This window comes from Lithobates pipiens, unplaced genomic scaffold, assembly GCF_037356315.1.
Source record: "Lithobates pipiens isolate NorthernLeopardFrog02 unplaced genomic scaffold, aLitPip1_a1.2 Scaffold_4, whole genome shotgun sequence".
NCBI classification, from domain to species: Eukaryota; Metazoa; Chordata; class Amphibia; order Anura; family Ranidae; genus Lithobates; species Lithobates pipiens.
In genome coordinates, this window is record NW_027507852.1 from 335,189 (window position 1) to 360,462 (window position 25,274).

Sequence of the window (25,274 nt, forward strand, 5' to 3'; positions counted from 1 at the left end):
GTCAAAGACCAGACCACTTTTTGCGATTCGGCACTGTGTCGCTTTAACTGGCAATTGCGCGGTCGTGCGACGTGGCTCCCAAACAAAATTGACGTCCTTTTTTTCCCACAAATAGAGCTTTCTTTTGGTGGTATTTGATCACCCCTGCGGTTTTTATTTTTTGCGCTATAAACAAAAATAGAGCGACAATTTTGAAAAAAACGCATTATTTTTTACTTTTTGTTATAATAAATATCCCCCAAAAATATATAAAAAAAAAATTTTTCCCTCAGTTTAGGCCGATACGTATTCTTCTACATATTTTTGGTAAAAAAAAAAATCGCAATTAGCGATTATTGATTGGTTTGCGCAAAGGTTATAGCGTTTACAAAATAGGGATAGTTTTATAGCATTTTTATTAATAATTTTTTTTTTTTTTACTAGTAATGGCGGCGATCAGCGATTTTTATTGTGACTGCGACATTGTGGGGGACCCATCGGACATTTTTGACACATTTTTGGGACCATTGTCATTTATACAGTAATCACTGCTATATAAATGCAGTGATTCCTGTGTAAATGACACTGGCAGTGAAAGGGTTAACCAGTGGGTGGCAGTGTAGGGGTTAAGTGTTCCTAGGGGTGTGTTACTAACTGTGGGGGGGTTGGGCTTTCATTTAGTGAACACCGATCTCTGCTCCAATCACATTGAGCAGAGATCAGCGTCACTAGTTGCTAGGCAGAATGGAGAAATGTTGTTTACAACGGCACTTCTCCATTCGGCCGCTCCGTGAGACGATCGCGGGGATGCCCGCGGCGATCGAGTCCGCGGGTCCCGCGACTGGACTCACGGGTGTCCCGACCAGCTCGGGAACACGCCGCCGGCGGCACGCTCCCGATGGCAGGGCGGCAAATTTAAAGGGACGTACATGTACGCCCATTTGCCTGCCCGTGCCATTCTGTCGACGTACATCGTCGCGCGCTGGTCGGCAACTGGTTAAGCTACTAAACTAAAAATTTTAGTCTGAGCACCTCAAGTCACATGGCTATATTCAGTTGCTGCAAGGGCCTGTTAGTTAGGCCCGTGTTTTTATGTGCAAAGTCATATTGGGGTTGATTTACTAAAACTGAAGCGTGCAAAATCTGATGCAGCTCTGCATAGGTCCCCAGATTTTTTTATTGGAAATTTACGCAAAACGTCGTATCCGTACATCGGTACTTTGACACTGAATACCGGGGGTTACTGCAGCAGCTAGCTGCCATAACCCCAGTATTTTCGGGAACGCCGTGCGTTTCTCTTTAGGATAAAAGTGGTCTCTGTGGCGGATTCACCGCAAGATCACTTTTATTGGAGAGGGAAGGGGTGCCCACCCCCTTCCCGCCACACTCTGGTCGTCTCTGCTGCTTACCGAAACAGCCAGTAGCGGCGAAGAAGATTGTGTCCTCTACCGTGGATGCCTGGCTGCCGACTGAGGAGAAGATGGCCCCCGCTCGGCTCTATAGCATGGGAGGTCTGAATCAACGTTAAACGCCACTGCCATAGCTCTTAAAGGAGAATTTATTTTACTTTTTCTTTTTCAAGTGACATTTTTTTTATTGCATTTTTGTGTAAATATGAGATCTGAGGTCTTTTTGTCCCCAGATCTCATATTTAAGAGGTCCTGTCATGCTTTTTTTCTATTACAAGGGATGCTTACATTCCTTGTAATAGGTATAAACATGACCCAAATGTATTTTTTTTTTTTAAAAGACAATGTCAAAATAATAATTTAAAAGTAAAATAAATAAGAAAAAATATAATAACATTTTTAAAGCGCCCCCTCCCAACAAGCTTGCGCGCAGAAGCGAACACATACGTGAGTAGCTTCCACATATGAAAATGGTGTTCAAACCCCACCTGTATCACCACGATCGTTCATGTGAGAGCAATAATTCTAGCCATAGACCTCCTCTGTAACTCAAAACTAGTAACATGTAGACATTTTTAAACGTCGCCTATGGAGATTTTTAAGGGTAAAAGTTTGTTGCCATTCCACGAACGGGTGCAATTTTGAAGCATGACATGTTGGGTATCACTCGGCCTAACATTATCTTTCACAATATAAAGAAAAATTTGGACTAATTTTACAATTTTTTTCTTTTTTAATTGAAAAAAAGTGCCTTTTTTTTTTTTTCAAAAAAATTTATATATATATATATATATATATATATATATATATATATATCTATATCTATATATATAGATATATATATAGATATATATATATATATATATATATATATATATATATATATATATATATATATATATATATATTTTAACTTATTAACTTATTAACTTATTTAAACAACAATTAACTTATTTAAACAAGTGTAAAAAAGAGGCTCGGTCCTTAAAGCGGTAAAAAGAATTGAACTTCCTCTTTAAGTGCTGTTTTTTTTGGGGGGGGGGAGCGGGTATCCTGTTTTTAGAGGCACCCAGCTCTCACTTCCTCCCCTGGCGCTGCGGCACCAGAACGAAGATCACCTCTCCCCCCTCCCTCCCTGCAATCTTCTGGGACACGTCACAGGTCCCAGAAGACTGTCCTGCCATACACAGTGCACAGCGCAGCTCGTGCCTGACTGTGGCTCCACAGTTGGAATGCCGGCGCCGCTAAGAGGAGGGTGAGAGGAGTGAGGCTTCCTGCACCCACATCACTGGACCATGGGACAGGTGAGTGTCTGATTATTAAAAGTCAGCAGCTACACTTTTTGTAGCTACTACCGTATTTTTCGGACTATAAGGCGCACCGGATTATAAGGCGCACTAGCAACGACCGGCTGATAAAATGGATATTTCCATATATATAAGGCACATCGGACTATAAGGCGCACGGTCGATTTTGTGAGAAAATTTAGGCTTTTACGTGCGCCTTATAGTCCGAAGGTTAACGTCAAGAGACCGGGTGGCTTTTTCCACGAATCTCCAGCGATGTCAACAGGTCATATATAAGGCGCACCGGATTATAAGGCGCACGGTCGTTTTTGGGAGAAAATTTAGGCTTTTACGTGCGCCTTATAGTCCGAAAAATACGGTAACTTTTAAATGGCTGGAACTCTGCTTTAAGACCCCTTTCACACCAGGGCATTTTGCAGGCGCTATAGTGTTAGAAATAGCACCTGCAATCCGCCCTAAAGAAGCTGCACCATTGTGTGTAGTGTGAAAGACTGAGGGCTTTCACACTACAGAGGTGCTCTGGCAGGACGTTAGAAAAAAGTCCTGCCAGCAGCTTCTTTGGACCGGTGAAGGAGCAGTGTGTTTACCGCTCCTCCACCGCTGCTTCCCATTGAAATCAATGGGGCAGCGCTGTAATACCGCCGGCAAAACGCCGCCATTGCGGCGTATTGCCGGCGATTTTAACCCTTTCTCGGCCGCTAGCCTTGGGGTAAAAGATCCCCGCTAGCAGCCGAAATGCGCCGCAAATCCGGCTAAAAATAGCGGCGTTTTACCGCCTACGCAATGGGCGGTGTGGTGTGAAAGGGGTCTTAGTGGTTAATTGAACGAGCTGAAGTTAGAAGCTGATTGGCTATCGTGCACAGCTGCACCAGATTTTGCTCTCTCCAGTTTTAGTAAATCAACCCTATTGTGTCATATGTTTGCTCAGCTGTGAGGTCTTCAGTAAAGCCATGTTGATAACACAGATTCTGTATCTACCCTTAGGCTGGATAACCATAATCATAGTACTCCAAAAACCCTGCAAAATATGCATAAAGGGCTTTAAAGAATCTTGCAGTGTCAAAACCCAATAATTATACAATCAGACAGATTCTTTTAACCTCCCTGGCGGTATGATTATTTCTGATTTTAGGTGCTGAAAAGGGTACAATTATTTTGCATGGAAATTTGGCGTTTTATATTGTAGGCCTGTAATTCTTAGGAATAACTCTCTTAAATGTTCAAACAAGAGTCTAGTAGACATCCCGGGTATGATAAAGTTTATAATATAATAAATAATAATAAATAATGATAAAAAATAATAATAAAAATTATTCAATAATGTAATCAAATCCAAAAACACTGAAATTTGCTCATTTGCAGAATTGTCGCTGTCATTAGATTTAGTGTTTGATGACGGATCTCCCCACAAATCACTATCGCTCAATTGTGCAAGTGGTTCTAATTTATTATCGCTGTTTTCTAGCTGGTCTAAAATCACTTTTGACATAATGGGACAGTTTTTGGTTGCTATGGACAATCTCCAAATTCCAGGCAGAAAAAACAGTATTTATAATATAAAAGTGCATGCAGGGCACTGCACAGACCACCAGGGACAAAGGGGATGTGCATTTTTTTTTATACAGTACTGTAATCTGTCAGATTACAGTACTGTATGTGTATTGTGTATTTTTACTTTTTTGAATTTGGCGCCGATCTCCACTCCCGTGCCTCGTAACGTCACAGGGAACAGAGCTCGGCGGCACTCGGGCACTGTGTGAATCGAGCAGAGGACAGCTCGCACACACAGCGGGGGGACATCGCTGGATCCAGGGGACAAGGTAAGTAACTCTCCCTGTATCCAGCAATGCGATCCCGAGTCTGGCTCGGGGTTACCGCTCGTGGCACTGAAATTCCAGCCCGAGCCAGACTCGGGATTACTGCCAGGTAGGTTAAAATACAAAATTTTTGTGTCATGTAATTCAGTTGTTCGTTGGGAAAGATTTAAAATATGTACCTGTAAAATTGATGTGTCCCCCAATACTGATTCGGTAGAGCCCCTACACTGCATATACCCCTCTCGCCCGATCTCTAAATTAGTCTCAAAATGTCTCTGAAAATGTCCCTTTGTCTCCATCCTTGGCCCAACAAGTTTACATGTGCATTTTTCTTGCTCTCACTCCCTCTTCTTCTCTGGCTCAGCAATGTGGTTGTCCTTAGGTTATGACTCCCTTTGATCCCTATAGGTACCATGCAAATACTCCTACCCTGTCATCCCAGAAAATGAAGCACACCATACCTGGAAATCGCCAAGATCTCCAGCTAAAGTCAAAATGTAGTCCCACTGCCCTTCTCAATTCAGCAATGCAGCTGTCAATACTATCCACACCAGCCATCCCCATCTCAGCAGCAAAGAACTTTGAGAAATAACACTGTTCCTATCCTAGTCCAAATAAGCAAGAGTAGCTCAGTTAGCTTTCACCTACCACTGACAGAAGAACCAACCAGGGTACCTATTCAGAAAAGCAATGATGTACCCAGTGTAGTCATCATATCAGGCTAAAATTACTTTTTAGCTGGTGTTAAAATATTAAAACCAAAATCTGAAGCTTATTACATTGTTTGTTAAATATGTTTAAAACTAAGTTAGAACTGAGGGAGCTACTGTTACCCCGTGCACAGGTCATCTCATACATATTTTCATTATTATTTAGTGCTAAGATAAAATGCATTTTTTCCAGGTGAATATAAAAATATTGCATATGGATACTTTTTAAATTTTTAGAACACCAGGTCGAATTCCTGTTTTTTCACATGTTTACCAGTCTATTCTTAGCTGATCTGTCTAAAAAAAAAAGGTTACATTTACAACAAGGGAGTGACACTTCTGTTTTCACCTGGTGATCTGGCTAGTAACAAACCTCCTATATTAGCCCTTGTACACACGGTCGGAGATTCCGACAACCAAATCCGTCGGATTTTGTCTGACGGGTTTTGTCCGAAACTGTTGCATACACACGGTCGGACAAAGTTGTCGGAAAATCCAACGAGATTACGTTATTTCATTACGACGGGGCTACGTTCACGCTAGTAGCCAATAGCTTTGGTGTAGGAATTTGATCTGAGCATGTGTGGCACTTTGTCCGATCGGAATTCTCTACACATGATCGCAGTATGTCCGATCCGAGCATTTTGTTAGAAAATTTTACCGGCAAGTTGGAAAAGTTGGTCCGTCGGATACTCCGATGGAAACAGTCCGATGCAGACCACACACAGTCGGAATATCCGACAAAATGGTCCGATCGGACACATTCCGTCGGAATCTCCGACCGTGTGTACAAGGGCTTAGAGTGCCCCCAATCTGGATGAAGGAGCACCGGGGCACATTTGGTAATCTGGGGGGGGGGGGAGCAGATTTTAATACCGTAACAAATATAAACCAAACTCCAGCTCACATTGCAGTTACACAAGCAGTTACAGAAACAGTTTTATTCTTTTGGGATAAAGGTTTTACATGAATAAATAAAAGTTGATCATTGAAAGCAACCCTATCAGTGATAAATGGTTTGTCTCAACATTCTAAACTGCTACATTTGCAGGAGAGCTTGTTCTGTTGACAAACAACTTACTGGCCAGATCACCAGGTGAAAATAGAAGAAAGAAAGCCTAAAAAATAAAATGAATGCAGCAACCTCATCTAATAATTGGTAAGCTGCAATATAATAAATGTTTGTTTTTAAGTTTACTACCACTGAAAATTTTAATGGAACCTCTACACATTGGAAAGACCCAGTGCAGTTTCCTGTGCATGGAAAAACATAGTGCCAAAGCATAATTTCCCTGTGGTCATGAAAAAGGGTCAGGCACCTTTTCCCTGAACTCCCCACAGGTACAATAGCCCACTCAAATCAATAGGCTGCTGTTTCCTCACAACACGACCACAGGCAAACATATAGATGCAAACCTAGCCTGGGGGTTCCTGTTCACCTCCAATCACTTCACATTGAGATTGTTTAGTGTGCTAGATCATAGGCCTTATCTAAGAAATCATTTTGCATATATTTACGGATCTAAGAATTTGGAATATTTTAAATTCTGTCCGTTTTTTTTTTTTTTTATGCTGTATAGTTTTGAATATCACATTGTTTTAAATTCTGACCCATGTGAACTGTGATCAGGGCATAAATAGTGAATTTCATAGCAATGAGCTAAAAATAAATAAGGATGGTTCTAAAGGCTCAGTTTTTATTTTTTTAAATAACAAACATGGCATACTTACCTGCTCTGTGCAATGGTTTTGCACAGAGCAGCCTCAATCCTCAATCCCCTCCCTGCCGAGTGCCCCCCATTGCAAACTGCTTGCTATGGGGGCACTCGTGCATGCTTGCTCCTGAGCCAACTCTGCCCCATCCCCTACTCCCTCCTCACTGGCTGTGACTGACAGCAGCAGAAGCCAATGGCTTCCACTGCTGTGTCTGAGCCAATGAGGAGAGAGAGAGCCAAGAAAACCTCTGCTCTCATGCACATTGCTGGGTCGAGATCATGCGCAAGTATAGGAGGGGGAGGGGGGCTGCTTGCACAAGGTTTTTTTAACTTAATACATAGAAAGTAAAAAAAAAACTTCTGTCTTTATAACCACTTTAAATGTAATCTGCTTGTGATCTCAATAATTAATATCCTGCCCATCTGATAGGGTTTTACAGGGATGTTAAGGATGGGAAATCAATTTACAAAGGACTGCATGGAAACCCCTTTTGGAGTAGAGTTGTAATGATATGGAACCTCTGTCAGATTTTTCCCATTCTTTTCAAAAAGTGTTGGATTGTAAGGGTTGTTTGGAAACACTGTTCTATTAGACATCATTATTTACAACAGCCATTCTCAACCAAGGTTCTGCAGAACCCTAGTGTTACTCCGGAGGTTGTTAGGTGTTCCTTGAGCTGTGGCTAATTGACTGCCGATTTGAGGGTACTTGATTAATTCTGAGGCCAATGGCATTTGAAAGCCCAACACCAATTATTTCTTTGTCTGTTTCTAAGGGTTGCATTCTGACCACCACTGTAAGGGGGGCATTCTTCCCACTGGTCACCAATAAATTGTTTCCCCTAGATCTGAAAATTATATCAAGGGTTCCTCTGGGGTAAAAAGGATAAGAAAGGCTAATTTACATGCTTACATGGTTAGCTTTTATTACGTTTTGTAAAACCTTTATCCCAAAAGGTGTTGTAACTGCTTTAGAAGCTGAAGTTCATCTTTGTTTATTTGTCCAGTGCACCTAAGTTTGCTAGTCCATTTAACACCATCCTTTTCCCAGATTGCCAATGTTGTTGTCCAAGAGTGTCTCAGTTGCTCTTCCATAGAGTGGGGACACCCAGGAACTGTGTTACACTGGCTGGATCACCAGGTACAAATGAAAGAAAAAAGCCTAAAAAGAAAATTAAAGCGATATTAAAGGCAGATTATTTTAAAACCAAACATGTCATACCCCACCCCCACCCCTGCTCTCTTCTCATTGGCTCAATGGCTGTGACTGACAGTAGAGGGAGCCAATGGCTCCCACTGCTGAGACCCGGTAGCGCCGCTGCTCTTGTGCACATCGCTGGATCAAGTTATGGCTCAGGTAAGTATTAGGGGGGCTGGGGGGGGAGGGGGGATGCTACAAACAGAAGTTTTTGTTTTACCTTCATGCATAGAATGCATGAGGATAAAAAACCTTGAGCCTTTACAACCACTTTAATGCCAAGACCACATTTAAGAATTGGTAAGCTGCAATGTATTAATTTTTTTTGTTGGGTTTAGATATGCTAAAAATGCTACAATATATGTTACTGTCCCAAGATTCATTGAACTATTAAAAAAGGCTATGATTTGGGGCACATTTGGAATGGAGTTTAGCAAAAACATATTTTCAGTATTACTTTGCAGGGAGATATACACTAGGTGGCTATCATATGAAAGGTATCAGTTTAGTACTTGTAGCAGCTCCTTCACATAAAGGGCTGTGATATGAAATGTATGTGTAGCACTGACTCCCGAAAGAGCGGCTGATTTAATTGGGCTTACTGTTACCTTCTTGACCTCGTGTGCGTCTAGGGGTTTTCCCGAGGTAGATGGCCCAAGAACTGTAGAGACTGACGTCAGATCCACTTAGAGGGATTTTTATTTGCAAAAAATAGTTAACGAACATAGTCTCTGACCATAGGGTTAGAGGGTTTAGGTAGGAAAGTCCAGGTACTCTTAGTGCTAAGTCAAATAGGAAAAAGGTCTCTCACATTAGGAAATCCAGAGAATAGCCATTCGCAACTGGATCCTCACCTTTATCGGATAGTCCTTCTCTCGCCAGGCCTAGCAGCCAACAGGGTGCTTAAATCAAACCAAGTCTCTGCCACAGACTTGTTGTAGAACACTTGGTTAAAGTCTCTGCCACAGATTTGCTGTAGAACAATTGAATAAAGTCTCTGTCACAGACTTGTTATAGAACACTTGAATAAAACTGAAAGGTGTAGACAACTAGAAGAACCCTTGTATGGTACCAGTGTCTTGCAGCAGGTCTGGCGATACCACATGAGACTAGATTCACTTGGGGTCTTTCAACTTGTCCAGGCTCTTGGTGAGAAGCCAAACTTTGCGTGGATGCCTTCACAGTTGCTGGGGCTCTCCACAAACCGAGACGGCACTGGACCGCCTCTGAATCCTTCTTTCAGTTTCTTTGCCTCGGGCTAGCCAGCCCCGAGACTTGTAGTCAGGTGGATCTGCACCCCAGGCCATGAGAGCCCTGGGGGCTGGTCAGGAGGACCAGGACCAACAGTCAGAAAGCACTTCTGGACTGGAACCCGAAGCACGTGACGTCAGCACCTTAAGTACCCTCTCCCGGAATGCACAGGAAGAGTGACACTCCCACTGGGCTGGTTCCGAGAGAGAATAAACTCTTAATGCACCCAACTAGACTGCGTTCTAAACCCTGCCAGAGATGACAGCGCCACCTATAGTCAGGCAGAACACCATGCAGTCCAGCCAGACTGGTACTGAGGTCAAAATTTAAGGTAATTAAACCCAAAACCAAACCAGGAAAAGTTAAATGACAAAACACATAGCGCGTGCTCTTCAGGAGTGTCGGCACTACATATGACTGAGAAAATAAATCTGTACATATTACAGTATGGTATACATGCTACAGCAATGATGCCTATAGGGAACTGTATATAAAAAAATCTGCAGAATGAAACTATACTGTAGTTAAGTGGAATTGTGTTTATGCATGTGTTCTCTATGTTTGTATTAAATAGGCTGGGTACTACTGAAGAAGGCAAGGGTCAAAAACATTACTATGACTCCACATTTTGCTTGTAACCCTGACTAAGTTATACAACACAAATTAGATCATCTGAAATGCAAGAAATACAGTATAGACCTTTAGTAAGCATTCCCAGCTACATCAGGTTGATTTATTTTTTGTATATACATTCTGCATTTACAAATGACACAATCCTTTAGATACAGAATTTGGTTGAGGGACACATAAACAGGAATGCACCTATTAATGAAGCAAGCATCTTCATGTTGTCTTGGCCATTAAGACACAGGTATAGTCTATGTATAGGGTACCTATTCAGTCATATAGCAGATGAAAGCAAATTCCACAAATCATTTCTTTGGTAGTGAATACTCTCTCTTCCCAAGCTGTGTTTCAAAGTCCCCCATACCCCCAGCCAATTCAACAAGTTTAATTAAGCTCGAAGAACCCGGGAGTAAATTAGCCAGAACAAGGGACAGTTACCATGAAAGGATTACCATATCAATGCTTGGAAGTCGGTCCCTTTGGCTCTTGTGTGAATACAAATCAATTACCAGGAGCTGTGAAGCTGGCTTTTCTCTCCAGAGTATTAATGCTTGACAAAAGCTGGGATACAAAGAGAGCCCTGTTAAATGAAGAGAGAGTGTGTGTGTTTGTGTGGGGGGTGGAGAAATGGGGGTTCAAGGAAAATTTAAAGTGGTTGGTGTTCACGTTTAACTGAATTGCACTTTTATAATGTAAACATTTAAAAAAGAAAATCTTTACCAAATGCATTGTATTTGTTTTATGGTAGCCCAGCAGGTTGCCATGTGTTTCTACAACATATTTTTACCCATGCATAAAGTAGTGCTACATGTTATTACATATCAAAGATCTCTTTTTTTTTTTTTTTTTTTACAGGGGACACAGCAGGTGAAGAAGTTCAAGTGTGTCAGAAATGCTGCGCCCAGTTTGACGAACCCTCTGATTTCACCCGACATAAAGAATGCTGTTCTCTTGACAACCAAATTGTTGTGATTGTAGAGAACCAGGGAGAGTCTAAAAAGAACCAGCAAGAGAGCATTATTGAGGACTCTGCCTCACAACCTAACTCTCCAGAAATTGCTGGGTCAGGAAAGAAAACAATGGTGACTGGACAATGTGACCAAGAAACACATTATCAAATGATGGGATCCATGAAACCAGAGGTGGACAAAAAGGGTGTGGGACCCTCTCAGCGCTTCCTTATTCCTAATGGGGGATTGGTAATGGATGGTCTGTCAGGACCAAAGGTAGGTCTGGCTCCTATGAGTCAAGAAGCCGTCCCTGGGGGTCAGACTGCTACAGCTCCCATAAACATTCCCATGATTCTGGAAGAACTTAGAGTTTTACAGCAGAGGCAGATACATCAGATGCAAATAACAGAGCAAATTTGTCAACAGGTACTAATGCTTGGATCCCTTTCCATGACTCCTTCAAATCCAACAACATCACAACCAGAAAGGAACACTGCAACAAAACCCTTACCTGTCTTCAGTCCATCAAAACCATCTGAATCTATTCCAGAATCAACAAAGACATTTTGCAGAGATGAGCCCTCCAAGCAGACTTTTCTTCACCTCTACAATCCTATAGGACAAGCATTTGGGGCTAGGAGCATTCCAAACCTAAAAGACAAATTGATAGGGGGCATCTGTGAAAAACCAGTTCTAGGACAATCTTCACTTCCAAGCTCACCAGCAAGCCCGCTCATTTCACCACATACAGTATTTTCACCAAGTTTACCATCCTTACCATCTGGATTATTTTTAGGGGCTAGGGTATTAGAAACGACCCCACCCCATTTAAAGCAGAAGAACAATGAGTCGCTACGAAGCGAAAGCCAACTGGAAAGATCATCAGGAAAGCACAAATGTCGCTTCTGTGCAAAGGTTTTTGGCAGTGATAGCGCCTTACAAATACACTTACGTTCTCACACTGGGGAACGACCATACAAATGTAACATATGTGGAAACCGTTTTACTACTAGAGGCAACCTGAAAGTACACTTTCATCGACATAGGGAAAAGTACCCTCATATACAAATGAACCCACATCCTGTTCCAGAGCATTTGGATTATGTTTTGACAAGTAATGGACTTCCATATGGCATGTCAGTACCTCCAGAGAAGGCAGAGGAAGAAATAATAGAAAAGAAACCAGTTGTACCTCCAATAATGTCAACAGAAGGCTTAAACTTCTTCTCAAGTTCAGCAAATCAAGGATTACCAGCACTTAACAAACTGGTACTTGTGAAAGCAAATGATGCTGCTTTGAAAAATTCGAATGTATGTCCAAAAGCAAAGTCTGATGAAAATACCCCTCCCCTTGAAAGGTCATCCACTGGGACAGCTGACGTCAGTAGTAGAATGCAACTTAGCAAGCTGGTTACATCTTTTCCAAGTTGGGCACTGCTAGCCAGCCATTTTAAATCTGGAAGCTTTCCTTTTTCATACACTGTTGAACCACTGGCATACTCAGAGACTTCAAAATTACAACAGTTAGTTGAAAAAATTGACAAGCAGGCAACAGTTCCAAACCAGTGTGTCATCTGCTTACGAGTATTAAGTTGTCCCAGGGCACTTAGGCTCCATTATAACCAACATGGAGGGGAAAGACCATTTAAGTGTAAAATATGTGGACGAGCATTTTCAACTAAAGGCAATTTAAAAGCCCATTTTGTAGGTCATAAAACCAGTTTGTCATCAAAACCTCAAAATTCATGTCCAATTTGCCAGAAAAAGTTTACCAATGCTGTCACTCTCCAGCAACATATAAGAATGCATCTTGGTGGGCAGATTCCAAATGGAGACATATCACCTGGAGTCGGCGGCAAAACAGAAACCATAGAAGACAAAAACATTCCAGATTTTTCAGATGAAGTTAGCACTGAAGATGATTCTTTGGATGTAAGTGAATCTGAAAGTGAAAAGGCAGCACTAGTAGAGTCCGAAATATCAAGCATGGATGATGACTCCACAGCTTCTGTTGTGAAGAACAATGATGACAGGGCATCACCTTCTGCTGCTCTCCAGCCTTTGCCATTTCCTGCCACAGAATCAACTGTTTCCCCAGATCAACCAGTTAGCGCGTCAACAGAACCAGGCTCCCATCTAGAGAAAGCAAATAGTTCTAATTTAGGTAATGAGGAGGAAGACAAAGCTGAGGAAAACATGAATCCAGAAAATACAGATGAGAAGAGTCTAAATGAAAAAATCGATACAGAACAGAAAGATCAAGATACACAAATAAGCACCACAGCTGAGGGAAGTCCCCAGAAAGAGGAAGCCCATGTGTGTGATTTTTGTTCTGAGAAATTACCCAGCACTGAGTCACTGGGGGAGCATGAGAAATGCCACACCAAAGATGGATTGTTCCATTGTTTGGTTTGCAAACAAAGTTTTCTGGAGGCATCCATTCTGAAGAAGCATGTGCTACAGGCACACCAGGTGAGCCAAACCTTTCCTCCTCAGCCAATGAGCAGCCCCAAACACCCATCTCCAGCCCAAATATTACTGAAGAGTGAAGCTTTAAGCCCACCCCAGACACTGGCACTGGTTCAGCTCCCAGGGCTACCGCTGGCCTCATCCCTCTCCCCTCCTTTGAGACGCAGCCCTAAGCAGCATCTGTGCATAGTTTGTAAGAAGATGTTCTCATCGGCCAGTGCATTGCAGATTCATGAGCGGATTCATACAGGAGAGAAGCCTTTTTCCTGCAATATGTGTGGAAGGGCGTTCACCACAAGGGGGAACCTTAAGGTAGGTTCTCCAGCTAGAAGATCTCCACTTTGTAACAAACACTAAGATACATGATTTGGTAATAAGCACACAGCATTCGATCTAAGACTGACCGATTAGATATAATACATAAAAACTGTAAACATAAATTATGACATTTATCTTGTCTTTAAAGCAAACCTGTCACTAGACAACTTGAACTCAAGCAGAAGCGGCCTACAAAACAAGGTGACTCATACTTACCTTTTTATTCTGCTGTGACCCCAGTCATTGGTCTTTTGCAGTGACACTGCTAGAATTTAACACTTCTGGGTATGTTAAATGTTTGGTCCTCCATTGTGCACTGTGGTACCTACTGTGGTCCTCTATGTCACTACAGAAATCACTAATGAAATAGGGGTGAGTGGGAAGAAACACAGAGAACAGCGGGGGACAGACTATATGACATGCCCAGAAGTGTTGGATTCTAGCAGTGGCTATAGCTTTGCAAGAGAGCAAAGATAGTAATCGCCACCTGCCGTAAAGGTATATATATCAGTCATCTTTTTTTTATTTTTGTAGTCTTCTACTGTTTGAGTTGCAAAGTTGCAAGGTGGCATTATTATACATTTAAAAATCAGTATACTTTATCCTTCTGAAGGAAGCCTTAAAAATACCATTATTACAGTGCTCATCTCTGTGTAAATGTCCTTAAGGATCTAGGCAGTAAAGTAGCATGATGATGGGGAGAGTTTTTGCCAACTCTGTGTTGAAAATTTGTATAATTTACCTTACCTTAGGGAGAGTGCAACATAAAGGATAGGCACACATAAAACATTTCTACTGTTATAGAAAGTGTAGAAACACCCATTTTATACCCTGAGGAGTAGGAAGACCCATTCCATAGCAGGAGTGCACAGTTCTCTTTAGAATATAAATTCCCCTAACAGTTCAGCAATTGATAACTGAAATATGTTTACAGTGCAATGTTCTACAGCCTCTGTTTTCTTCTCCAGGTACACATGAGTACTCATGTTTGGAATAATACCTCTTCAAGAAGAGGAAGACGTTTATCTCTGGATAACTTAGGCCCTCTGCTCTCAGGAACCCCAATGAAACTGCAAGACTTCCTCTCCAGGGATATTCCTACACAACTTGTTGGAGTTAGCCCTTTATCATTTTGGAATCAATACACAGCTTACCTCACTAGTGGTCCACCATCAGCAACTGGTAACATAACTTCTACAGCTGCGGTCATTTCACCCCCTGCTCTGATTGGAGTGCGAGCAGCTAAAGTTGGGCACATTCCAGCAGGAGGACTCGTGGAAGTCAAAGAAAAGAGTCCAAGCATTGCAGAGGCTTTACACGAGAGTCCCGTTAAAGAAGAAAAGTAGACTGAGCCTTTTGAACATGGCAGCCGATATGACTGATAGTCATATAATGTAAAGACTGAATTGGTATTGTGTGTTTAAAGTGTCACACAGTGCTTACTCTTCTTATACAGCTGACAGTTTCCAGAAATGGTTCTACTGTGTCCTGTTAGATTTCAGTCTAGTAAAATACAGTGAGGTCTCAATGAGATATACAAAAAAAAAACTAGTGAACAGTGCTAGCATATGTCCCAGTTTACAAGGGACAATCCCAGGTTTGAATATTAAACTTCCGTTTGAAAAACTTAATTCTCTCTAGTTTGTAGAAAGGTGTTAATCAATAGAACATGGAGAAGAATTCACTGAATCATCCAAGAACATGTCAAATATGCCTTACTTTTGTATTGATATAGATTCTACAATTATTTTTTCAAGAAAAAATTCCAGTACTGAGTAAAACTACAAGAACATGAGATAATAGAAAGACAAAACCAGAAGTAGCTTTAGCTTTTGTGTCGATGACACCTGGACAACCCGGAAAAAGTTTGATCTGTAACATACTATCATTTTCAAAAGTGACCGCCATAAACATGACCGAAAAGCATTTCTGCACTTCTTAAAACAGATGGCCTATTGGACATTGAGCTTATCATATAAAGCATCATAGCATTATCTACACAACAATGCTCAGGAAGTACGAATAACTAAAACTCCTTTCAACACAAAGCACAAGCAGGCTTTTTTGTGCTGAAAACAATACACAATGCAATAATCCACAGTGACCATCACCATTCACTTTTCACTGTTCAGCCTTTTTTCAAACTGATTGGTAAATAAGAGTTACTGTATATGCACATTATTACATTTAGATAAAACATTTGTTACATTTTTGATACAAGGAAAGTTAGAACTTCTGTTGCCCTAATGGGAAGATCTCTGCTTATTTCTTGTCCCGAGGGGTAGCAGTCACTCACTAACATTAGAGGTGGGACACACATTCTCTATGGGAACACAGCCAGCAGTAAAACCATTGCAGAAGCTCTGAATCCTCCTCACTGGAAATAAAAAGGTTTTTATTGATGTCTATGTTTCTGGTGGGAACATTTCCCATAGCTCTGGGTCCCAGATGTCAACAGACACCAAAAGAGGAAGTTGGGATAAATGTGGGCTCAGACAGCAGTAAAAACCATACAGAGGTCCAAGTCCTTCTCTTCAAAAACAAAGAAAAACAGCTTGCGCTGGACTTCTGTTTAATGTAAAAGCCTGGCAGAGTTAAAAATATCCCAGATTCTGACTATCTATAACATTTTACAAGTTCACTGCTAAAATGCCTGCTCACAAAATAGCAATTTTCACTGTGATTTCCCTTTATATGTGCCTGCGTATGACAGATTATTTTTTTGTTAGAGACAATGCAGAAATGAAGCACTCGTGCATCGTTTTTAATGCAAGAGACAATACAGAGATGAAGCACTCATGCATGCTTCTCACTAGCACCACTTGTCTGCTTATAATTGACATTGATAATTATTTTTACCTTTATCAGACTTGATGTACTCACTGCTTCTGACTTACATCGTGATTTCTGCTATAGCCTCTGCATAGGATATTTACTCAGACAATGCATGGTAAAGTGCTAGTTCTGTCCTCTTCTGTTCTCTCAAACACTAGTATGTTTTTGCTAAAATAGTTTACATATAATATGTGTGTGCTTAATAAAGGATATTCTGTTATAAATGTAAATTTGTTGTTTTTGTTACTAAAGATATACTTTATACAGGGCTCAAAATTTCAAGTCCTGAGCTACTAGCCAAGCCTTAAGAGTTGTACGCGCCACCAGTTGCCCCACCCAATCCCTACCCTGCCCCACTTCTAATTCCGCGCCTAAACATGCCCTCATAAATTATCAAATAAAATTACACTGTTAAATGTTTTATGCAGCATTAAGTTACAAAAATACATATTAGCAACAACAACTTTATCAGTGCCCATCAATGCAGCATATCAGTGCCCATCCGTGCAGCATACCAGTGCAGTCTCATTAGTGCCCATCAGTGCAGCATATAAGTGCCCACCAGTGCAGCATATCAGTGCTGTCTCATTAGTGTAGTCTCATCAGTGCCCATCAGTCCAGCCTCATCATTGCCCATCAATAAAGCCTCATTAATGCCCATCAGTGTATCCTCATCGGTGCCCATCAATGCAGCCTATCAATGCCTATCATTGCTCATCAATGCAGTCTCATCAGTGCAGCATATCAGTGCCTATCAGTGCAGCCTCATTGGTGCAGCCTAATCTGTGCCATCAGTACAGTATACCAGTGCCTATCAGTGCAGCCTCATTGGTGCAGTCTCATTAGTGCCCATTAGTGCAGCCTCATCAATGCAGCATATCAGTACAGCCCCATCAGTGCCATTCAATGCAGCCTCATCAGTGTCCATCAGTGCAGCCTATCAGTGCCCATCAATACAGCCTCATCAGTACCCACCAGTGCAGCCTCATCAGATACCATAAATGCAGCCTCATCAGTGCCCATCAGTGCAGCCTATCAGTGCAGTCTCATCAGTGCCCATCAACACAGCCTCATCATTGCCCATCAGTACCCATCAATGCAGCCTATCAGTGCCCATCAGTGCAGCCTCATCAGTGCCCATCAATGCAGCCTTTCATTGCCCATCAATGCAGCCTATCAGTGCCCATCAATGTAGCCTCATGGGAGCTGATTCTCCTCCCAGCGAATGGCAGGAAAATGCGGGGAAAGGAGAGGAGAGGAAGAAGAGAGACAGTTGGATCAGACGGAGAGGGAATCTCCGCTGTCTAAAAAAGTCCTGCCTCCTTGACCAGCTCCTATGATAGACATCATGCTACTTCAATTTACCGACATTGGACCAATGTGCTGTCTATCATAGGAGCTGGTCCACGGGGCGGCACTTTGTTTCACATGGAGATCCTTTCTCTCTGTCATCTGGCCAGCTCTCCTCTTCCTCTCCTCTTCCTTCCCCACAGTTTACTGGCTGATCGCAGAATCTGCTCCCATTTAACCCCACCTGACATCGGCACCCTCCCCCTCCCCCTCCCCCTCCAATATGGCTCCTTACTCACTCTCAGCTAATTTCCACTCGCCAAATGTGAGCAGGCGAGTGGAAATTATTGGTAGATCAAATTTGACATTTAACCCCAATGGCTGAAAGTATTCAAATAATTTATCCACTTCTTTTTAAGTATCAACTTCCTGTCTCTACCCTTCCTTCATTTAGGAATATGATCAATAGCCATATACTGGCTATATATCTGGGAAGCAGTATGACTTCTTTCCACAAAGTGCCTTACCAATGGTAATTCTACCCGCTTATCCCAAATGGCATACTTTTGCCTTGCAATGCAGTCCTCAGGTTTTTGCATGGTCTCCCCAACATAACCGAGGCCACATTGACCCCCATGCTTGCTCCTATATCCTGTTCATAGGTCTGAATATATATAGAAACCAGCAAAGACTGTAGAAGACCACACAGATCAACAATCTCTGATCGTGTGTATGGGGCATTACACTTTATAATTTTATTTTGCACTGTAAGGTCTATGGGGTTTATTTACTTAATGGGACTAGGCTGTTCACCTTAAAATGACATTTTTTCCAGAGCTTAGTGAATTTGGTGAAAACTGACTTTGCAAAGAATGACCAACGATGTCTTGCACATGATTGGATAATGGAAGCCATCAGAGCTTCACCTCATTCCTTAAGCTTGCAAAGTGCAACTTCCCTTGCAAAGTGAACAGCCTATTTGCCTTTAGTTAATCAAACCCTATAAGCCCTCATTTAAAAATGTCATTGTCTCTGCAAATCATGTTTTGTGCCAAATATTAAAACAAATGTCAAGTTATGAGCTGTACATTGCATACTTGAGTTTTTCAAGGGCAGTGAACTCGGTTCTTGATAAACTTAACAGAAAAAAATACTTATCTGTGAACTGGAAAGCAAATGAACGCTCCAAAATCTGCAATATCCCTTTTAAATGTGTATTTCTCCAGCATATTATATCCCACAGGGGCAAAATGTTAGATTTGTATTTCTATTGTGTTACTCTTCTGTAAGAATTTACATCTTAATGTCCTCAAAGCAGGCAGAGCAGAGAATGTAGGCCTAGCACTGGCTGCATATTAAAGATGCTGTGTTTCCATGGTACCCGTCTTCTTAATTTTCAGGCATTGCAGCAGCTGAGCCTAGGCCTAACGTTCATTCTTCTCACAGATTGGAAGAAGAGGAGATCAAGAGGTCCTGGTTACAGATAATATTATTTAAGCGATTATGTTTGACTTGCCAGGCTCATGGCGCACATATCCCCCACTGTTAGACCAGCTGGCCTCCCCTTCTCTATTCAGCCAAACTTCCTGCCAACTGAGCCCATCTTTAATCCCTTTAAAGCACTTGGGTGAACATTTCCTCTTTATCTCTGGTTTTATTCCTCTCTTCACTGTCTTCATGGCATTTTCTCTCAATGCCTCAATAACTGTAATAATACACATAAAGAGCAAGTTGGCATGAGCATATAAAGCTTGCATTCTTCAGGCTTGAAAAAAATAATAATCATAATAATCTAAAATAATAATTGTGTCTCAATTGTAAATTATATATACCTCTGTCCTATTATTAGTAGGGAAAATAATGAATATTTTTATAGTCACCCCCACCTAAGCTATTATATCATTTTTGAATATGCAGCAAGTCCTTTAGGCCTGGTCTGACAATCTGACAACTATGGTATTTTTTCGAAAAATATTTATGAGAGTGTTGGTGAACTGGAGTGTGTTTACAAAGCTTGTTGCTGCAGTCTTATGCCATGTACACACGGTGGGACTCTCCGATGGAAAATGTGCGATCGGATCTTGTTGTTGGAAAATCCGATCATGTGTGGGCTCACTTAACGGTGCCTGTGTACCATGTACCTGTATAAAAAAAATGACCCTGTTCTCCTTGTATTGCTTTCTGTGTGTGAAAGCTGTGGTGCTCCTGCCAGACATTTTGCGTTCCTTTTAAAAACTGACCACTCTATGCATTACAGTGTAGTCAGTTTTATGGTTGTGCCGGGAACTCAGCCTGCTCAGCCTGCTCTCCTTCAATAACTAGACTTGTTGACACGCCCCCATCCCCTCTCCCGTGCAGCGATTCACTGGGAAGTCCAGTGTGCTGCAGTTTCTCCTCCCCTAAGCTGAGCTCCTTATGCAGCTGAGAACAGATGGAATGTGATCACTTATATCAATGGAAAAAAGGTATTTATAATGTTTTTTTTTATATATTTACACAAATGTTTTGCCTTTCATTTCTATTTTAAATTGAATGGGTTGTTTTACAAGGTGAGGGTTACATATATACTTTAATTAAACCTGAGACAATTTCTGCCATTTGGAGCAAATTGCTCTACTGCAGCTCCAAAGGGCAGCCTGAGGTATATGCCTGTAGGACTAAGAACCTAAAAACAGTTTATGTCTTAGCTCTCCAGCTGGATACTTAAAGAGGAGTTCCACCCAAAAGTGGAACCTCTACTTATCTGCTTCCTCCCCCCTATCCGGTGCTACATTTGTCACCTTTTCGGGGGGGGGGGCATATAACGATACCTGTTTTTCACAGGCACCCTTTGCCACTTCCAGGAGACTGTACCACAGCGCCGTCCCTCAGAAGTTCGGCCCCCTCCTTCTTCCTCCACCGCCGGGCCAGATAGAAGTCGCAGTGCTTCGCGCACGGCAGTAGAGAATCAGCTGTGAAGCCGAAAAGGCTTCACTGCTGCTTTCCCTTACCAGGAATGATGGCAGCAGCACCCCAGGAGTCAATCCGAAAATTGTCTGGGATGCTGACATGGCGGGCTCCCTGGACAGGTAAGTGTCCATATATTAAAAGTCAGCAGCTACAGTATTTGTAGCTGCTGACTTTTATTTTTTTTTCCTCAGGCGGAACTCCTCTTTAAGTCGAAGTAAACCCTCCTATCGTTTTCAGCCAAGGAAGCCTCCATCTTGGCCTCTGTTTAATCTTCAACTGTCGTGATGCTGCACATGTGATCAGTTATGACACCAGCCATTGGATGGTTTGACAGTTTGGTTGAGAGCACAACCAATGTGACCGTTATCATTCCCATCATGCCTGGAATGTAACTGTTTTTTGAAACTTTTAAATCGATGGGTTTACTTCCACTTTAAGAAGATCCTGTATATTAAAATGAAATACAGTACTCTTTCAAATTGGCATGATTACCTTCAAAAAAACAGTTGCTTTAACCCCCCCTGACGGTATTCCCGAGTCTGGCTCGGGGTGGAATTTTTATACCAAAAGTGGTAACCCCGAGCCAGACTCGGGACCACATGGCTGGATCCAGGAGGACGCTTACTTACCTTCTCCCTTGGATCCAGCGATGTCCCTGCGCTGTACGAGCGAGTCGCGTCTCGCTTGATCTATCACGGAGCCGATCTCCGTGCCCTGCGACGCACGGGGACAGAGATCGGTGCCAAATTCAAAAAGTGAAACACTCACTATACATACAGTATAATGTAATCTTATAGATTACATTGCTGTATGTAATAATTTCACATCCCCTTTGTCCCTAGTGGTCTGCCCAGTGTCCTGCATGCAGTTTTATATTATAAAACTGTTCTTTATGCCTGGAAACTGGAGATTGTCCATAGCAACCAAAACTGTCACTTTACATCAAAAATGATTTTAGACCAGCTAGAAAACAGTGAGAATAAATTGTAATCACTTGCATAATTGAGCGATATCGATTTGCGGGGAGATCCGTCATCAAATACTGAAAAGTAATGACAGTGACAATTCTGCAACTGAGCAAATTTCTGTGTTTTTGATTTGATTACATTATTGAATAATTTTTATTATTGTTATATTGTTATTTGGTACAATTATTTATAATTATTTATTATATTATAATTTATTATTAAATTTTTCAAACTTTATCATACACGGGATGTCTGCTAGACTCTGGTTTGGACAGATTTAAGTGAGTTATTGCTAAGAATTACAGGACTACAATATAAAATGCCAAATTTTCATGCAAAATAATTGTACCGCTTTTAGCACCTAAAATCCGAAATAATCGTACCGCCAGGGAGGTTAAAAAGGTAATAAACCCAAAAGGCAACATTTAATATATTGTAGCTTACCAAATCCTAGATGTCATGGCTGTATTTGTTTCTTCCTTTTTTAGACTTTCTTTGTTTTATTTTCACCTGATAATCCTGCTAGTAAGCTGTTCAGCAGATGTAGCACTTAGAGGATTGAGAAAAACATTTAACTGTGACAGGGGTTCTTACAACAATCAGCTTTTAATTACTTATGTAAAACCTTTATCTCAAAAGGAAAAAAAATGGTTGCTGCAACTGACTAAAAAGTGTTAACAGGAGTTTGGCTTTAATTTATTTTGTGTAACTAAATCTGCTAATACATCTAGCACTCCCCTTACTCTAGATTGACAATGCTGCTGTCCAAAGGAGTATTTGTTGCTTCTTCATCCAGAGTGTAGGCACCCTAATACAGGGAGTGTGTTACTGGATAGATCGGGTGAAAACAGAGGGAAAAAAATGAATGTAGCCACCACATCTAATAATTGGTGTACTGTAATATACACTGGGTATATAAAATAATCACCCACCTTTAAAATAATCACATTTTGTTGCTTTGCAGCCTGAAATGAAGACAGAGACAGAGACAGTTTCTGTTTTATCCAGCTGTATTTACTTAGTACAAGTTATAGCAAACATGTCTGTTTGGATATGTCTCTACTAACTTTGCACATCTAGGCTTTGCAATATTTGCCCATTCTTCTTTGCAAAACTGCTCAAGTTCAGTTCAATTTTATGGTGGCCATTTGTGGACTGCAGTCTTTAAATCATTACACAGATTTTCAATGGGGTTTAAGTCTGGGCTCTAACTAAGCCATGTAAGGACATTCATCTTGTTCTCCTTCAACCACTGTGTGGTCATTGTTGCTGTGTGCTTTGGGTCATTGCCATGCTAGAAGGTAAACCTTCTTCCCATTGACAACTTTCTGGCAGAGGGCAGCAGATTTTCCTCTAAAAAGTGATGGTATTTTGCCCCATGCTGCAGAGAAACACCCCCATAATTACCACCTCCATGCTTTTGTACAGTTTTGTATAGAGAAGTTCATCACAATGTGGGTCATTGTTCATCATGATTAACATTGCATCTGCATCGCCAGATGACATTTTTTTGCCTGGGGTCTTGCTCGAAATCTTTACCAGACCATTTTTGTTACGCGATTTATGTGTAGACAAGGAGAACTGTTCCTTTAAATAGAAAATAGTGCATGGGGGTTCCCCCTCAAAATCCATACTAGACCTTTATCCACTGGATATCGGGTCTGATATGGATTTGAGATGGACCCCATGCTGTTTTTTTTTTTTACAAACATATAAATCTGGCCAGGAAATGTCATTTGGTGGCAGCAGTTTTTCTTTCTAAATGGAATACATCATACTGGTGCACAACTTCACACGCAAGGTTCACTCAATCCTAGCAATTATATTATGCATACATGTGAAGCATATGTCATCACTTGCAGCAGGTGACGACGATGCAACACCTTGGTGTTATTGCCATTTGCGTTGCTCTGGATGAAACTACAATGTGATGAGGTGACAATACACATACGTGATTTTCCAACATTGATGCCCCATGGTATGTGTTTGCATTGCAGACATTGGGTAATGCTAATTCAGTGGAGTTATGGGAAATATAGTATGGACAGAGCTGCCAGTATTGCGAGGAAGAGCTGTCCAACTCTAAAAATGTACTTGAGATGTGGATGAAAGATGTATAAATCAAAATTCTGAGGATTGATTTTATTTTATTTTATTTTTTAATTATCAAGGTATGCAACAGGCACTACATTTATAACAATTATGCAATGTCGCGTGGTTGTAACCTTTCTATAACAGGAGCACCATAAGCTTTTTGGCTATAATTTTAAAAATATATAAACTAAATAAATTCTAAACAAGATACATGTAGCTGAGAACCCACTGTGTGGATTCACTTGCAGCAGAAAGCCTGAAAAAGGAGAATACACTTAAAGAAACTGTAGTTGTTTTGTACATACCGTATTTATCGGCGTATAACACGCACAGGTATATAACACGCACATTCATTTTAAGAGGGAAGTTTCAGGAAAAACGAAAATTTTTGTATTGGCGTATAACACGCACACGCTATTTGCACCCGATTTTCATGGTGAAAAAGTGAGTGTTATACTCCAATAAATACAGTATTTACTTTTTTCATTTTTTATGTCCACAACTAACAAAAATATATATTTCCTAAAAATGTTTGTTCTTTGTTTCAAATATAAACTTTTGTATATTAAAATGTGTATATTTTTATTGGTTATCAGGTAAAACTTTAAAATCCCTTTAACATGTTTTCATAATTCTCTTTACAACCTGTTGAGAAAAACCCAATCACAGGCCATGGGGTTGATTTACTAAAGGCAAAAAGACTGTGCACTTTGCAAATGAGTAAATGAGCAGAAGCTCTTCTGACTTTCATCAACCAATCATGTGCAAGCAAAAATGCATTTTTTTTCATTTCCTTTGCATGTGATTGGGTATTCTTTGCAAAGTGAAGCTTTGCCTCATTTACTAAGCTCTGAAGCAACTGCCCTTGCAGAGTGCAATTGCACTTTGCAAGGTGCACAGTCTATTTTCCTTTAATAAATCAACCCCTATAGGTTGCAATTTATACACCAAACAGAGTGACTAGTTTGGTTAATCAATCAGAAGTGCCAGTTGGACAAACAGAGCCAACAAGCCACCAGGGTCTTCTATATTGTCTCTTTAACGCTCCCATTGTGCTCTGGGACGGTATTTTTATGTATTATTAACTATTTATTTGTAGAACATAAATGTATACATAGTTAAAAAAAAGAGATATAACATAAGTTTAAAAAGTATACATTTAAAAAACACTGAATAAAAAGACCATATAATAACCAGTAAACAAAAATATTCACATCCCAACTGAGATTCAAAACAGAAGTTCTATGTGGATGTGGCATTGATCCGATGTTGCATCTGTCTCCTGCTGGCTCTGCAGTGAAAAATGAGCAATTAAAGACCACTAATCGCTCAGTTCTCAGCATTCTTTGAGCAGAGAGCCAAGGACTGTCAGTCTCTGGTTCTCTACT

General features: G+C 41.0%; 1 protein-coding gene across 2 annotated transcripts in view; it reads left to right on the forward strand.

Moving 5' to 3' along the window:
- SALL2 (spalt like transcription factor 2) overlaps positions 1–16,815 on the forward strand; it is a 39,555-nt gene extending 22,740 nt beyond the window's left edge. The window contains exons 2-3 of one of the 2 annotated variants that reach the window (XM_077466854.1): positions 10,869–13,744; positions 14,719–16,815. In XM_077466854.1, the coding sequence (XP_077322980.1) occupies positions 10,869–13,744; positions 14,719–15,096 (3,254 nt within the window). In that variant the 3' untranslated portion in view covers positions 15,097–16,815. The remainder of the gene's footprint in view (positions 1–10,868; positions 13,745–14,718) is intronic. The other variant, XM_077466855.1, reaches the window with a different exon arrangement.
- Positions 16,816–25,274: the final 8,459 nt, after the last annotated feature.